The sequence below is a fragment of the Cardiocondyla obscurior genome, linkage group LG03 (assembly GCF_019399895.1).
Source record: "Cardiocondyla obscurior isolate alpha-2009 linkage group LG03, Cobs3.1, whole genome shotgun sequence".
Taxonomy (NCBI): domain Eukaryota; kingdom Metazoa; phylum Arthropoda; class Insecta; order Hymenoptera; family Formicidae; genus Cardiocondyla; species Cardiocondyla obscurior.
The window spans coordinates 8,013,642-8,028,400 of record NC_091866.1 but is presented as its reverse complement, the minus strand read 5'-3'; the positions used below and the strand labels follow the sequence as shown (position 1 = coordinate 8,028,400).

Here is a 14,759-nt window from a genome sequence, read left to right as displayed (position 1 = left end):
CGAAATTTCAACCAATTTATCGTAGTGCATCCAATATAATAATGAAATCAAGCATTTCAATTTTCACGCAATCTAAATAAAATTGACTTTACAAAAGTTGTATTAATTTTCGAATGTAATCTTAAAAATGTAAAATTTTAAATAACAGATCTGTTGACAACGTTAACGCGTTTGATATAAATGTCCCGAGTTCACGCGGATAAAAAGCATTGTCGGATTGTGCAATTTTTAAATCAGATACCAACTCGGCGGGCTCAAAAATATGCAAGTCGAGCTTCACGCAGATTAGATCAGTTTTTAGAAAATTATATGATTTAGAAAATACGGTTCCGCCGTATTGACATTATTATTCTCTTTTTATTTCGGCTTCAAGTTTAACACCATAAAAACTGTCTGTAATAGTAAAAAAAAAAACGATATCGGACTAATAGTTTCTGAATTAAACAAGTTTTCCAAGTGCCGTTTGTTCTGAGATGAGAGAGTTAAATAAAATTCCAAATGCAATAATGATAATTATAAAACTGCCAATCGGTACCTCGAATGATATCTTTGATGCACACGAGCACGTTGACGCGCATAAAGCGTCGCGGAAACATCTGCTGCGTAAGGCGCAATGACATTTCCAATCGCATTTCGTTTGTTTAAGAAAGCTCTCGCTATCCGAGATCCTCGGTACTCGCGAAGAACGTACCTTATCTTTCCGACGCGATTGGAGAACGCTCTCCGCCGTCGGTTTTAACCGCACGAAAGGGGGGAAAGGGGGGCACGCGGAGGTGCGCTCGAGAACGCTAAATGCATCGACCCAACCACCTCCCGTTGAAAATACCTCGAGGGCCGCCGGCGTTGATATTGAAAGAGCAAAATGTTTACACGCGCATCGAGACGAATCGAATGCTACGCTGCTCCGCTTGTCGCGCGGAAAAAAAAGCGGCGCTTCGAAGACGCGGAACCGCCGAGCGAAAACGGAACGAGACACAAGTCGCGGAATCGTCGGCTCGCGTGGGAGTTGAACCGCGTGAGTTTCGCGCGGGATCGATCGCGCTCGCGGGGGCCGCGAGATTAATCCGCGTCGCGTTTCGTATCCGGCGTGCGTCTCGCGCGCGCGGCAGGCGGCGCGCTCGCGCGACGAGCATCTACCGCCGCGGCGTATGTGCGCGTCGCTCGTTCGCTCGCGAAGCGTAGCGCGAGAGAGAAAGAGAGAGAGAGAGAGAGATGCACTTGCAGTCGCGCATTACACACACGCTCGCAGCGTAAGCAACCCGGCCGATACACAGGCAGGGCGGGCAAGACGAGAACACGCACGCATACACGGAGATGAAGCGCGCGGTAAGCGCACAAAAAGACACGGGGGAAGAGAAAGAGGGAAAATGAGAACGAGAATGGCGAGAGAATGAACGAGGCAAGGGGGGTTTCCGCGGAGGACAAGGAGAGAAGTAAAGAGAGAGAGAGGGGGGAAGAAACAGCCGTTGTTTACGTTTTAACATCTGAGCCGAGGGAGGTGCACGACGGGTCACGGCGCGATCGCGGCGCGGCACCGTGCCACCCGCAACGCCAATGGGGGACCAAATAAGTGAAATGTTATTCCTTACTCTGCTCGTGACCTTCGAGACCTCCTTTATGATCGCTTCGAACGCCGCCGAGTCCTGTGCCTCCTTCTGGTTAAGCAGCGCAATCTTTTCACTGAATTTCCGTGGGTTCGCCATGATGGCTCGCGGCACTGGTTTTTCGCGGACACTCGCGGAACCCGGAGCACCCACCACTACCACCAACCACCACTACCGCCGCTACTAAAGCGACCGCCGACCACCAGGCCACCCTGCACCGTCGGCCGTACACGCCGTCCGTCACTCTCGTAAAACTTGGTTTCCCCGTTCGCTTTCCCCGCGGGTTAACGACGCACCGCCGCGCTCGCGGAATCTCCCAGCACAGAACACGATAATCACCGCGTAACCCAATGTGTGCCTCCCGGATGGCCACGGATGGCACTGCCGATCTGGCTCGCTCTTGAAAAAAGTGGGGACCGATTTTCAGCGCCTCTATCGCTGTCCCCGGAAATTACGAACTAAACGCGATGACGTAGCGATGTTGCGCAAAATTCAAATCACTACGTTAGTGCGCGCGCGTGCACGTATTTTCTAAAAAAAACTACTACACTCGACCGACTCCGATCTGCTCCAATATTTTCCTTCAATTTTTTTAGTCGCGTTCGCATCTAACTGCACCGCGCACGAAATTTATCCTGCGCCTCGGCGCTCGAGATGCATATGCATATGTATATATATAATTGTATGCAATTGCAAACAAGAATTTACTGTTTTATTGCTACTCTGACCCTCGATGGAAACTTAGCCTATGAGTTTCGTCCCGCCCTAGGGTTTCCAATGAACCAACGACCGACGACGTAGAAAGAAAGTAACCAGAACTCAGAAGGTTTCGTGACCATTCGTAACCTCAAAAATACATCGATTCAAAATACGTGAGATACCTCGCAAGTTGAAAAGTATAAGACGGGAAATATATTTTACAGTATTACAAAAAAAATGGTGAGAATGTTTTCAATATTATTTTAAATTAAATTACTTACGTCATACTTTAATACAAATTCCGTAAACACTTGATTATCTTGTTGTAGAATGTTCAACGGCACTCTGTGCACACTCTAGTGTTCCGGTCTTTAAAGAGAACTCACGATATGTTTTTATTAAACCAAGGCTCATTACCGCCAGAAGATCCTGTTCTGTAAATATACCTCGTTGCAGTCTTTTAAACCTATTTGTACTGAAATATATTTATTGGTAAGGTTAATTTTCAGGCAACAAATGAAAAAGCTTGTAAAAGCAAAAGACTGTTATGGTCCAATATTAGAGCGCGTTAAACAAAACAATATAGCTAAAGCTCAACAAGAAAATGACCCTGCAGATCCTCCGCCTCCAGGAGGTAATATTTATACGACTATGACACAATTATTGCATAAGCAAGGTGTTTTAAAGTCTGTCTGTATAGCTATCCTGCATTGATTTTTTATGTTTTTATCAATCAGATGAAACTTTTGGAGTTAACCCTACCTCGGCAATTGTTCCTTACAATATGACAAAAGGTAGCACAAGTATAGTCCCAATAGGTACAGGAAGCAGCATGGGCAGTGGAGTGCTCACCCTGCCACCCAAGAAAACTCCATCAATGGCAAAACCCAAGTGGCATGCGCCATGGAAATTGTACAGAGTTATCAGTGGCCATTTAGGATGGGTGAGATGTTGCGCCGTGGAACCTGGAAACGAGTGGTTTGCTACAGGTTCGGCCGACAGAGTAATCAAAGTGAGTAATTGAACTTTTATAGTAATTTAAAATTAGCATAGTTTATACGTAAATTATGTGAAACATTTTTAGATCTGGGATCTAGCAAGTGGCAAATTAAAAGTCTCGCTAACTGGTCACATAAGCAGCGTTCGCGGTCTCGCATTTTCACAAAGGCATCCTTACCTATTTTCTTGCGGGGAGGATCGACAAGTTAAATGCTGGGATCTGGAATATAACAAAGTGATTAGACATTATCACGGCCACTTGTCGGCGGTGTATTCCATGGCATTGCATCCTACCATTGACGTTCTGGTAACAGCTGGGCGCGATTCAACCGGAAGAGTATGGGATATGCGCACCAAGGCAAATGTCCACACGCTTGTTGGGCATACTAACACAGTGGCCAGCGTTATTTGCCAGTCTGCCGAACCTCAGATCGTTACCGGTAGTCACGACTGCACGATTCGTCTTTGGGATCTGGCTGCTGGGAAATCCAGAGCCACTCTAACGAATCACAAGAAGAGCGTCCGCGCTCTTACGTTCCATCCATCTCTGTATATGTTCGCTTCGGCCTCCCCGGACAATATCAAGCAGTGGAAGTGTCCGGAAGGAAAATTTATTCAAAATTTGTCAGGTCACAATGCTATAGTCAACTGCTTGGCTGTGAATGCCGATGGAGTATTAGTTTCTGGCGCCGACAACGGTACCATGCATCTCTGGGACTGGCGAACTGGATACAATTTCCAACGACTCCAAGCACCGGTCCAGCCTGGTTCAATGGACAGCGAGGCTGGAGTGTTTAGCATTACGTTTGATATGTCGGGCACTCGCATGATTACGACAGAAGCCGATAAAACTATTAAAGTATACAAGGAAGACGAGACTGCCGTAAGTTGGTTTTATTCAACGCTCGCGATTTAGCAATCGCGTGTTAAATAATACATTGTTTTCTAATATCTCAGTTAATTATATCGTTATCTATGTTTTCAGACTGAAGAAACTCATCCCGTGGACTGGCGGCCCGACATAATAAAGCGAAGGAAATACTAAACTCTAATTTATTTGAATGTGTATATATAACATTCAATATAACGCATTTAAAAACTATGTTTTATATACGATTGACTTTGACTTTAAGCTGCAGGAACAAAAAAGTTTTTATTCTAATCGTTGCATAAATATGAGATTAAATCCTGTGTTCTTATTGGTCGAGAATAGCCGTGAGATGTTTTATTTATAATTTACTTGAAACTTTGTTCGTCAAACCTTTATGTCAAGTATTCGCAAATAATTATTTTATTCGTATATATTATTACAGGTAAAAATTGTGTGAAACGCCAGCTTTGTCGTTGAAGATCTTGTCTATTCGGAATCTATCTCACACACGATGATCGACATTCTTTACACGTATACGGAGTGTCCTACAACAGCTGCCGTGTTTCTCGATACAACGTTTAATGACGTATAGTGATGACAGGGCGAATCATCAGTTCAATGAGGGTCTCTCCCTCTCTCTCTCTTTCTCACGCTCTCATTAGCCTGATTGTTCATCGGCAGATATATCTTATCCCTACACGGCGCATTATATAGGGCGATGTCTCCCTTCTCCCAGCCGGCCGGACGTTATCGATTATTGCGAACATCCTCGCCAGAACCGTACCCGAAGCTTGTGTCGCCTACAATGAATTATTTTATCAATCCTTCTACTTGCCGTGACTTGCTGAGAAGGACGGCAAAAAATCTCAAAGTATAATTATTAAAAGAGGACGCTGCGACGTCGTCGACGACGACTTCTCATCGATTGTGATAACACGCATGCCGACGAACGGTGGCGCCGGGGGGAGGGAAACCGGGCGCCGTGGACGGGTCTGCTCGTGTCGTTTGATAACGCGCTAAATGTGCACTTTCCGCGCACGAGACCGTGTACCTGCATCCGCAACTCTCCACCGGCTGCGCCAGTCGCACGTTGGCCGATGACGGACGCGCACGGAGTGAAAGTAAACGTGTGTCTTTGACCGGCGGCACGCCACTCCGGGGTAAGTGCAACCCGAGCTTCGAATCCGGGGTCGTCTGACGAGAACCTATGAATCTTCCCACGACATCCGGAGATGAATCCACATCGCAGAGTCCTTTTTATAAACTGAGGTTATGTAATTTTTGAAAAATGCATTTTGTTCGAGATTTCGAATCTAATTTGTCAAATATTCTAATGAGGATCTTTTAAAAGTAAGTATTTGAATGGTTGAAAATTAATTGTAGGCACATTTTAAAAGTACCTAAACTTTTATTCTGCCTGCCTTGTTATTAGGCTCGTTTTTTTTTTTTTTTTTTTTTTATTTTTTATTCCGTACTCGGATAACTAGAATTTTGTTTGATTTTCGTACTTGATAAATAAATTTGTACGTTTCTTGTAATAGAAATAGCATAAAGAGTACTCGCAATGTCTTTCGGTTCTGTTTGCATAAATATTAAAAAATGTAGAGTGACTCTGGTCACTTTCGGACGTCGCATTCGATTTTTCACCCGGTGCCGGATACACCAGTTGCATTGCCGCGCATAATTCACGAAGGGAAGATTATTCCCATTTGATCCCGACACGTAGCGGCATTATCTCTGACATTATCTCGGAAATACGATTTCAGACGATATCCGCGTCAACGTATTGACGTCGATGACGGAAATAGTGGACCCTACGGCGATATAATGGCATCCAGGAAACCGACCAAGTACGACGATTCGTAAAATTGCGAAGATGGAACTGCGCAAAGGCTCCTGGAAGATCGTGGTCCTCGTTTGCGCATTAATCATCTATTTGTGGATGCTCTTCATCGATCATTCGCACATGCTGGCCGACATATCACAGCGGATCACGCTGCAGAAAGCGCGAATCTCCGCGAGGAACATCCTTTCCCAGAGTTCCGACCGGTCGAGGATCGAGGAAGGCATTTCGGATCCGAAAGGACTGCAAATTCTTTCATTCCGGAACACGAGCGGTACCCCCGAAAGGGGTACATCGGATTACCAGACGCTCAAGCAACAAGAAGGCCTTATTTCAAGCCGGCAATTGCCAACCGCTCTGATAATCGGCGTGAAGAAAGGCGGGACGAGAGCTCTTTTAGAGTTTCTGCGACTGCACCCCGCGATTCGCGCTGCCGGCTCGGAGGTTCATTTCTTCGATCACCATTACTTTAAGGGATTTCGTTGGTACAGGTGCGTGCGACAAGTCGTTTCAACGATCGAAGCGCAATACGGAAACCTTAATCCATTTAAAGTCTCGAGATTACCTACCAAGTTCTGAGATAAGCTCGCGATCTCGTATTACCTTTACGCGCACAAATTATATATAACTTCTTCGAGTAAAGACAATTTTGTTTAAATAAAAAGCTGTCTACAAATCGTTAGCTTATTCTTTAATTAACTTTTAATTGATTAAAAGAATTTTTAGTTTATTAACAGATACACGAAAATACGATAATATTTAATCAGGCGCAGGATGCCTCCGACTTTGAGCGGGCAAATCACCATGGAGAAGACGCCGTCGTATTTTATAACGAGCGAGGTGCCGAAAAGGGTGAAGCACATGAACCCGGGGATGAAACTAATTGTCGTGGCGAGGGACCCCGTGACTCGGGCGATTTCCGATTACACGCAGGTCAAGAGCAAACGTCGCAAGATGCCACGCTTCGAGGATTTGGCCTTCCTGAACGGGTCGAGGATCGTCGATACATCCTGGATGCCGCTGAGGATCGGAGTCTACGTACGGCATCTGGAGCGATGGCTGCAGCATTTCCCGCTGTCGCAGTTCTTATTCGTATCCGGTGAACGCCTCATCTCCGACCCGGTGATGGAGATCACTCGAGTGCAAGATTTTCTGGGTCTAAGGCGCGTGATATGCGAAAAAAACTTTTACTTTAATGCTACTAAGGGCTTCCCTTGCTTGCTCAAATCAGAAGACCGCGCGACACCGCACTGTCTCGGTAGGTAGGATAATCAGACACATCATTAATTACTTTCAACAATTATTTCTTGTTAAAAGAATTTAAAAACACAGGAACGTATATATATTATTACATTATTAAATATTAACTTTGCTAGTCGATTATTGTAGATTTTTTTTTTTTTTTTTTTTTTTCAGGAAAGAACAAAGGTCGTAGTCATCCCTACATCGATCCAACGGCAATTCAGCGCCTTCGGGATTTCTATCGGCCGTTTAATCAGCGATTTTATCAATTGGCTGGTATGGATTTCGGCTGGTACTAAAATCCACGAGTATCACATACATATCGTAAGCAGGAAAACGGAACGGAGTCAATTCTCGTTGTGTATCAAAAGTACTTATTGGTACTTCAATCAAATACGATATCAATTGCGCCTGAATATCTGTAATCTGATAGGAACATATACATACGTTACAGAGTCCATATCTGAATGCGTCTCGTTAGTCCATAGCATTCGAACGAAACTTTTTCCGAAATCTTGCTTCCGATGATGTAATCATGAGTTTTATTAGGTTTTTTCTAATTCAATTTTAACAAACGTAATTTTTACTTTCTCATTATCTTTAAAATTAATTAATTTATAATTAAATTAAATAATTAAATATAGAAACAAGGATACATGTCATTTCAAATTTTTCGTTTAACTAAAATAGTGCACGTTAAATAATTTATGAAAATTCTATACGATAAAAGTTATTGCGTTTCATTGTTATTTATTATATATAGATTATTTAGATTAATAGTTTAGTATTAGATTAGATTTACCACCATAGAACTAACAAAGAGGAATGATAGCTAAACAATTACAAACGATATCTTGGAAGCGTACAGTTGCCGTCCGGAAGTCTTTACGAAAAGAAACCGCGACATATCTATAATTATTCTACAGTTAATACATAGTTATTATAACAAAACTACAATAATAAAATTATATCTGAAAATTATATTGAGAATACTTGTATACATAATAAAAAAAAAAAAAAAAAAAAAAAAAAGAATATAAAATCTATAAGAGTTAATAGCACGGGTAGAAATAAACGGGGCATATAGCTTTTTTAAAGGAGCAATGAGTCATTTCCGCTGAAGAAAAATAAGTTAATTTAATAATATTAATATTAAAATATTTTCTAATTGTTCACTTTTAACTTTAATTTTTAATTCTGTAGAAATAACACAATAGTGCAATGTTAATGTAGTAATTTTTAGTAAACTCGTATGAAATGCAAATAGCGAACGCAATTAATAATAATGATTAAATTATTATGCAACGAAAAGACGAGCTCACGTGGATTTATTCTTAATTTTGCAAGTTGAAATAAACTTATCGGTTTCTGCGTCTCACAATTTTTCTGTACAAGTCAGCGTTTATGAGATAAACTTAATGAAAACAGTAAATTATGAAACAAACTTAAAAATAAAGAAAAATTAATTCAGACATAAGAGAAGAAATTAAGCAAAATATTCTGCAAGTTCAGGCGATTAGAGCATAATGTATGTTAATAGATTTTTTAAGACAGAGTGGTAATTAACGTATTTATTCGACGATTAGAAGGTTGTTCTTATCTAGAACGTAAGAACGAAAGTAGACAACGTTTAGCGATCCGGTCTGTGCGAACGATGAATAATGTAATAGTGAAGCACAAGCTTTTGCTCAAATTGTATCACAGGAGGCTGTCAATACTAATATAAGTACTTAAAACATTGTTTTAATTGTTTTCAATACAAGCTGTTTGATAACTAGAACAAATTTGTACATAAATGTATTTAATATTACTTTTTAATATTTAATATTAATATTTAATATTAATTTGCTTTAGAAATTTTATTACGTGTGTTCTTTAGAATATTTAATAGAATAAAATTCGTAGTGAGAAGTATTTGTGCAAATAACATAATGTATAATGTAGATGGAGAACTTGTGTGACAATGTAATTGTACATAAAAATATCTTGGGCATATAAATTTCTATATATTTTCTCATTTTTACATTACAAAATAGAGATTTAAAATGAAACAAATATATAAATATGTAATAACACGGCTGTCTTTTTCAGATCACAAGATTAATTAGATCGACTGCAAAGGAACATTCATCGCCCCAAAGTATACTATTTTCTACTAAATCAACGTAACACAATATCAGTATCTTTTAGACTCTTGATGATTGATGACATTGTAAAACAAAAAATTTAAAATTGGGCACTTAATTATTATTATTATTAACGTCATTGTAAGTATCTTTAATTACTTTTACGTATTACATATTATTAAAAAAATTATATTTTAAATGCGATATATCTTTCGATACTTTTCAGCGAAACATTGTTTCCTTTGCAAAATATTAAATCCAAATGTTTAACTTTCTATATAAAGCTAAATTTATAACATTTATTGCTTACATTCAAAGGCCTCGGAGATTCTTGTTTAATTGTTGTAAAATAATCGCAGATCGTTTATCTTCACTTCCAATTATAAAAAAAAAAACACTTGTTAAACAGTCTATTCTTTGTCTGTAATGGACGGAAGAATAAGCTATAATTCTTCGCTCATTAATTTCCTGTATTCTTGTTGGTCTTGAACCATTTTCTTGAACACACGATACTTCCGTAAGTGGTATCTGAAATATTAACATATTAATTGAAAACAGATAATTAAAAGAAATTTCTTTTTCTTAGTAATCTAAAACTCAATTTTGATTTCATCAAAACTTGAAGTAAAAATTAAATATTGTTTTGATTTTGTTTTCCTATTTTTGCATTTATTAATTTTATATTTACTTGTTACATTCGCTCGTCGGTTTCACTATGTTTGCCGATCCCGCCATTCTTTGAACAGTCTCTTGCATGGAATATCTTTTCGTCGCACAGGCACCGAGAATCGCCGCGCCCACCAGAACCGATTCTCGTTCGATTGGACAAAGTACTGGTAACGCTAACACATCGGCTTGTATTTGGATGAATAACGGATTCTGACTAAGTCCGCCGCAAACTAATATACTTTCTATATTATGGCCGGCCGCTGACAGAACTTCGATTATATGCTTTGTGCCATACTGAAAATTAATAAAATATTTATCGTAGGATTTTTAATTAGTTATTTTTAATTCATGACGTACCGTTAATGCCTGCACCGTTGCTAAGTATAATAACGCCAAAGCCTCCTCATCTACAGATAAGGTTAATCCAGATATCTAAGATAATAGTATAGAGTTATATCAAGATTCAATAGAAAACATATATATATATATATATATATATATATATATATATATATATATATATATATTTTTGTTTTTTTTTTGTTTTTTTTTTATATAAATACCATTCCTTTTAACGTTGGATCACTAAGAGGCGAACGATTACCATGAAAATCTGGCCATACATGTATATCTTTCGTTAGATACGATACATTCTGCAGATTTTTCTGTTCAGCCATAACGTGCAACAGTTCGGATAAATATTGTTGAATGTGTCTGAAAGAAACAATTTTTTTTATACACTTGTTCACAATCTCGATTTAATAAACTTACTTGTTACCGCCTAACGACTTTAAAATTCCCGGTGTTGCGGGATGTGTATCGATAACGTGATCGAGCAGCTTTCCAGTGGCACTTTGACCTCCTTCATTTAACCAGAAACCAGGCACCATCGCGCTATAGTACGGACCCCAAACGCCATTTACGAATATCTTATTTTCATTCACTATCATGTGACAAGTCGAAGTGCCGCAAATCAAAGCTAGAAGTTACAAGGTAATTTAGACTAATTTAGAAACATTAATTGTATCTTACGCACCCAATCGATTCGAAAAATTTGAAGACACATCCGACGCGTAACACCCAATCATGCCGAGGCCACCAGCGTGTGCATCAATCACCGATGTTCCAACTGGGGTACCTTTCAGTAATCCCAATTCTGTTGCGGCTTTTTCCGACAGTCCAGATTCAATCGCATCACCAGGCACTCTTACATCATTACCTTGGCATTAACACAAGTTTGCATTAAAATAAAATAAAAATTTAGCTATATAAAGGTTTTATCCAATTTTAATTTATAGTAAATTAAATATAACACCTATTTTTCTCCAATTGTCTTTCTTCAAGTCGCGCAAATTGAGCTGTTCAAAGAAATCCTCATCCCATCCGTTTTTACCATTGGGATTGGCGCTATAACTCCATTTACATACTAACGAACACAATGATCTTAAATAGAAAATAAGAAAAATAACGATCTCGCTTATTTTACTTTTTGTTGAATAAAAAATTTGAGCACCTAAGATGCCTACCGTGATTCCGATTCGGTAGCTTTCCATGTTAAAAAGTCTGGGAGATCGAACAGTAGGGCGGCCGCGTTCCAGGAAGCAGGTAAATTCTTTTTAAGCCACATCAACTTTGGCGTTTGCATCTCGAGAGAAATTTTGCCGCCTACATATTGTAGTAAATCATGACTTGTGGAGTTGATAAGATCAGCTTCCTCATGCGCTCTGTGATCCATCCACAGTATAACATTTTGTTTTTCCTGTCCTGAACAGTTAATACATGAATTTTCTATATTACAGTAATGTTGTATAAATTTGATACAAAATTGAAATAACGTAAATGTTGATCAGTGTTTTCTTTGTACCTGTAAGACTAATCGTTACCGGTGAACCCGTTTCATCTACCGCGACCAACGAGCAAGTAGCATCGAATCCAATTCCTTTAACATCCTCCGCGTATATGTCAGCAACAACTGACTGCAAACAGTAGAAAAAAAATCTTAAAACTGACTCAAGTTTGAGTTGTGCTACTATAGATAAAGTCTTGCTTCACCTTGACAACGTGGCATACGGCGCTCCAAATGTTATCGGAGGATTGCTCGTAGAAGTTTGGCGCTGGGTGAAATATCTCGAGCGGGCACGTAGCCACTTTCTTTATCTTCCCACTGGAGGTGATCAAGGCCGCTCGGACGCTTCCCGTCCCAACATCCACGCCCACGAAAAAATCCATGCCGGTTGCAGCCATAAACAGATCGTTTCCGCAATCTTGTGCCAAGCAAAGTTGACTGGATGCTTCGCGCGTCAGGCTTCGGCATGAAACTGTAAAGGAGGAAGCGACTATCAGCCAACCATACTGCGTACGTTAATCATTGACACATATTCTAAGATGACATGACCCTGAGATAACATTAATTGCGAAGGAGATATCGAGCGAGTGAAGATTGGAATACATTGTAACAATGTTATCAGCTAATGCTCCTTTAATCCAATAACACACGTACAGACGACACATTGAGGAATACGACTTGTCTGACATGATCTATTCGCTTCCTACAAATCACCAGTGGGTGTAAATAACTCAAACAGTAATTAGCAAGATGTAAGATGCGTGACGTGACACATGGGGCGTATAGAGTATTTTAAACAACGGAACATCTCAGTAACATATCTACATGTAAAATTACTGAATAGTCTTTACGTAATAAAGAAAATATTTCAATTCTTGTATCGCCAGATATTACGTTCTACTTACGCGTTTAACTAGGAAATTCTTTTCGCAGGCTTGGGGAAAATTACCCTGCGCCCGACGACGTTGCAATGTTCTCTCGTACTCATGTTCTGCAATAAGAAAATGTGTAGAATTGATGCGCTTCAAGCGTCAAGTCTACCATACGGTCGTCTCATATTCTTTTCCTGTACACGCGTACATACAAGATACGCACGTGCACCGTACCAAGCCGTGCGCTTGATACCGACGCGACCTAACAGTATCCGACTGCAACGCACGTGTAGTTGGAATCATTACGAGCTAGCATAGCATGTTTGTAGCGTTCACGTGCGTCGAGTTTCACATGTATGTACCACCTACCATGTATTTACAATATATACCGCGCCGGCCGGATTGCCGATGATTGATTTCTCCCCGTTATCTCATTCCCTATCTCTGCCTCTTAAAATTACGTACGCTAGGCTAGCGTCGCTAGCCGCTTTCGCTGCAGAAAACGCCATATCTACCCTTCGGTGTACATACATACACATACAAACACACGCACACGACGCTGAAGCGGCTGACTGCTCGAGTTTTCGTTAGCTGCCGTCGCCATATCTATTTTTTAGCGTACTACATTAGTCAAGCCGTTTAGTGCGATTGGTTATTTCATATTCGTGAGACATCCCGTGATTGGCCGCTTGAGTTATTGAGTTGTACGAGTACATGTATGTGCGAAGTAAAAAGACAGAAGTCGAGAATAGAGAGTCAAGAGCAGACGTAAGAAAAGATGAAGCACAAGTGTATTGAAACAATCCAGATTATTAACAGTTTATTTCTGTTCCTGACGTTAATTTAAAATTCTTCTTAACAAACCAACCCCGCACTTTACAGTATCTATTACTTTTGTTCCAGCTAGGTAAACTTGACGTTGTTACTCTCGTGGTGGGACGTCTTCCAAAATCCCGGCGAGCATATCGTGATCACGCAGAGAAATCGCAGGTCGAATCGCCGATAACCTTTCAAATCCTGAAACTATGGTCCGCTATAAAAACAGGTAACTTCTCATCAAAGTGATGGAGGGTCCTCGCGAGCAAAGTTTTCTTACTACCCGTTACTTACAAACATTGTTCGTTTAGATACATCGTTTTCACGATAAAACCACCAAATGATAGAGATGAAAAGCAGGCGACGTGGAAGAACACTCATGTGTCGAACGCAATTAAACGGAAGGTGCGACAATTGTACGGTGACGTGGGGTTAGCGGCAACGAGGGATGGTTTTGACGGTAACCTGGCGTTGGATATCAATTTTGAAACATGATTAATCTTTACTTGTATCTATATAACGTTTTTTCTCATATATTGGTCGTCTTGTACGAGACGTGCAATTTTCTAACCTATATGAATGTAGAATTATATTTATGGACTCTTATAAATCTACATACAAGTTTTTGTTTTACTTTGCAGCCAAATATTGCAATGCACAAACAAAAATTGCTGTAGTAAGATTGAGACATGGCCCTCACAAATTTGTATTGCATGCTATTCCGCTGATAAGCAACATAGGAGAGCAGCAACCAGTTGAAACAAAAATTCTCTATGTAGGAGCAACTCTAAAACACTGTTTTCTTTTTATTAGAGTAAGAAGACAAATGATTTTATTAATCCATCTTGTTTGCTCTAATTAATAAAGAAAAATTTTTCTTTTTCTTTCAGAAACATCAAGAAAGAAAGCTGGAACAGTTGTGGGCAAAATTGCCAACAGAAGTTGAAAAGAAGCGGATAGAAAATTTCCTGATGACTCTGACGTCTGCTACAAGGGACCTTACGTAAAAATTATCGTTATAGACAGTAATTAATTAATCGTTCTTTTTACAAATAAAAATGCAGCTTCTTATTAAAAAAAAAAAAAAAAACATTTAATCTGACCAGAATTTAGCGTTTCGTAAGGCCTTTTACATTCTGAGATGTAACAGGATAAAAGCAACACGTGAAACC

At 39.9% G+C, this 14,759-nt stretch overlaps 5 protein-coding genes across 18 annotated transcripts in view; 3 read left to right on the top strand and 2 right to left on the bottom strand.

Moving 5' to 3' along the window:
• Crtc (CREB-regulated transcription coactivator) overlaps window positions 1-1,930 on the bottom strand; it is a 32,487-nt gene extending 30,557 nt beyond the window's left edge. For all 8 annotated transcript variants that reach the window (XM_070675143.1, XM_070675148.1, XM_070675144.1 and 5 more), the window contains exon 1: window positions 1,590-1,930. In XM_070675143.1, the coding sequence (XP_070531244.1) occupies window positions 1,590-1,703 (114 nt within the window). In that variant the 5' untranslated portion in view covers window positions 1,704-1,930. The remainder of the gene's footprint in view (window positions 1-1,589) is intronic.
• A 118-nt stretch (window positions 1,931-2,048) lies between these two features.
• Tango4 (transport and golgi organization 4) lies at window positions 2,049-4,404 on the top strand. Its single transcript, XM_070675157.1, has 6 exons — window positions 2,049-2,543; window positions 2,633-2,739; window positions 2,813-2,937; window positions 3,041-3,315; window positions 3,388-4,185; window positions 4,288-4,404. The coding sequence occupies exons 1-6, from the start codon at window positions 2,541-2,543 to the stop codon at window positions 4,345-4,347; spliced, it is 1,368 nt and encodes a 455-aa protein (XP_070531258.1). The 5' UTR covers window positions 2,049-2,540; the 3' UTR covers window positions 4,348-4,404.
• Window positions 4,405-4,602: 198 nt separating this feature from the next.
• Hs3st-b (Heparan sulfate 3-O sulfotransferase-B) lies at window positions 4,603-9,440 on the top strand. 4 transcript variants are annotated; one of them, XM_070675168.1, is made up of 5 exons: window positions 4,603-5,333; window positions 5,940-6,507; window positions 6,784-7,274; window positions 7,433-7,534; window positions 9,350-9,440. In XM_070675168.1, exons 2-5 carry the CDS (start codon window positions 6,050-6,052, stop codon window positions 9,364-9,366), a joined length of 1,068 nt encoding a protein of 355 aa, XP_070531269.1. In that variant the 5' UTR covers window positions 4,603-5,333; window positions 5,940-6,049; the 3' UTR covers window positions 9,367-9,440. The 4 variants fall into 4 exon arrangements, with proteins under 4 accessions (XP_070531269.1, XP_070531267.1, XP_070531268.1 ...); XM_070675166.1 differs by lacking the exon at window positions 9,350-9,440 and having other exon boundaries at window positions 7,433-8,300; XM_070675167.1 differs by lacking the exon at window positions 9,350-9,440 and having other exon boundaries at window positions 4,603-5,523; window positions 7,433-8,300.
• LOC139113757 (FGGY carbohydrate kinase domain-containing protein) lies at window positions 9,243-13,299 on the bottom strand. 2 transcript variants are annotated; one of them, XM_070675152.1, is made up of 12 exons: window positions 13,141-13,299; window positions 12,805-12,890; window positions 12,106-12,371; window positions 11,918-12,029; window positions 11,580-11,817; window positions 11,369-11,496; window positions 11,090-11,272; window positions 10,825-11,032; window positions 10,617-10,767; window positions 10,411-10,485; window positions 10,073-10,347; window positions 9,243-9,912 (listed from the first exon to the last, which is right to left on the bottom strand). In XM_070675152.1, the coding sequence occupies exons 3-12, from the start codon at window positions 12,295-12,297 to the stop codon at window positions 9,828-9,830; spliced, it is 1,647 nt and encodes a 548-aa protein (XP_070531253.1). In that variant the 5' UTR covers window positions 12,298-12,371; window positions 12,805-12,890; window positions 13,141-13,299; the 3' UTR covers window positions 9,243-9,827. The 2 variants fall into 2 exon arrangements, with proteins under 2 accessions (XP_070531253.1, XP_070531254.1); XM_070675153.1 differs by lacking the exon at window positions 13,141-13,299 and having other exon boundaries at window positions 12,805-13,079.
• Pop5 (POP5 ribonuclease P/MRP subunit) lies at window positions 13,107-14,683 on the top strand. 3 transcript variants are annotated; one of them, XM_070675181.1, is made up of 5 exons: window positions 13,107-13,125; window positions 13,675-13,816; window positions 13,899-14,047; window positions 14,229-14,401; window positions 14,478-14,683. In XM_070675181.1, exons 2-5 carry the CDS (start codon window positions 13,797-13,799, stop codon window positions 14,592-14,594), a joined length of 459 nt encoding a protein of 152 aa, XP_070531282.1. In that variant the 5' UTR covers window positions 13,107-13,125; window positions 13,675-13,796; the 3' UTR covers window positions 14,595-14,683. The 3 variants fall into 3 exon arrangements, with proteins under 3 accessions (XP_070531282.1, XP_070531280.1, XP_070531281.1); XM_070675179.1 differs by lacking the exon at window positions 13,107-13,125 and adding an exon at window positions 13,394-13,539; XM_070675180.1 differs by lacking the exon at window positions 13,107-13,125 and adding an exon at window positions 13,457-13,562.
• Window positions 14,684-14,759: the final 76 nt, after the last annotated feature.

What these genes read in the sequence shown, in the direction of transcription:
- Hs3st-b (XM_070675166.1), top strand. Translation starts at nt 6,050, where the DNA reads ATGGAACTGCGCAAAGGCTCCTGGAAGATCGTGGTCCTCGTTTGCGCA. An exon ending in AAGGGATTTCGTTGGTACAG is followed by an intron (nt 6,508 to 6,783) that starts GTGCGTGCGACA and finishes ATATTTAATCAG; the next exon opens with GCGCAGGATGCCTCCGACTT. An exon ending in CGCGACACCGCACTGTCTCG is followed by an intron (nt 7,275 to 7,432) that starts GTAGGTAGGATA and finishes TTTTTTTTTCAG; the next exon opens with GAAAGAACAAAGGTCGTAGT.
- LOC139113757 (XM_070675152.1), bottom strand. Translation starts at nt 12,297, where the DNA reads ATGGCTGCAACCGGCATGGATTTTTTCGTGGGCGTGGATGTTGGGACG. An exon ending in GCTACCGAATCGGAATCACG is followed by an intron (nt 11,497 to 11,579) that starts GTAGGCATCTTA and finishes TTTCTATTTAAG; the next exon opens with ATCATTGTGTTCGTTAGTAT. An exon ending in ATCCAACGTTAAAAGGAATG is followed by an intron (nt 10,486 to 10,616) that starts GTATTTATATAA and finishes CTATTATCTTAG; the next exon opens with ATATCTGGATTAACCTTATC.
- Pop5 (XM_070675181.1), top strand. Translation starts at nt 13,797, where the DNA reads ATGGTCCGCTATAAAAACAG. An exon ending in AACGAGGGATGGTTTTGACG is followed by an intron (nt 14,048 to 14,228) that starts GTAACCTGGCGT and finishes TTTACTTTGCAG; the next exon opens with CCAAATATTGCAATGCACAA. An exon ending in ACTGTTTTCTTTTTATTAGA is followed by an intron (nt 14,402 to 14,477) that starts GTAAGAAGACAA and finishes TTTTTCTTTCAG; the next exon opens with AAACATCAAGAAAGAAAGCT.
- Tango4 (XM_070675157.1), top strand. An exon ending in CCGCCAGAAGATCCTGTTCT is followed by an intron (nt 2,740 to 2,812) that starts GTAAATATACCT and finishes GTTAATTTTCAG; the next exon opens with GCAACAAATGAAAAAGCTTG. An exon ending in ACAAGGAAGACGAGACTGCC is followed by an intron (nt 4,186 to 4,287) that starts GTAAGTTGGTTT and finishes CTATGTTTTCAG; the next exon opens with ACTGAAGAAACTCATCCCGT.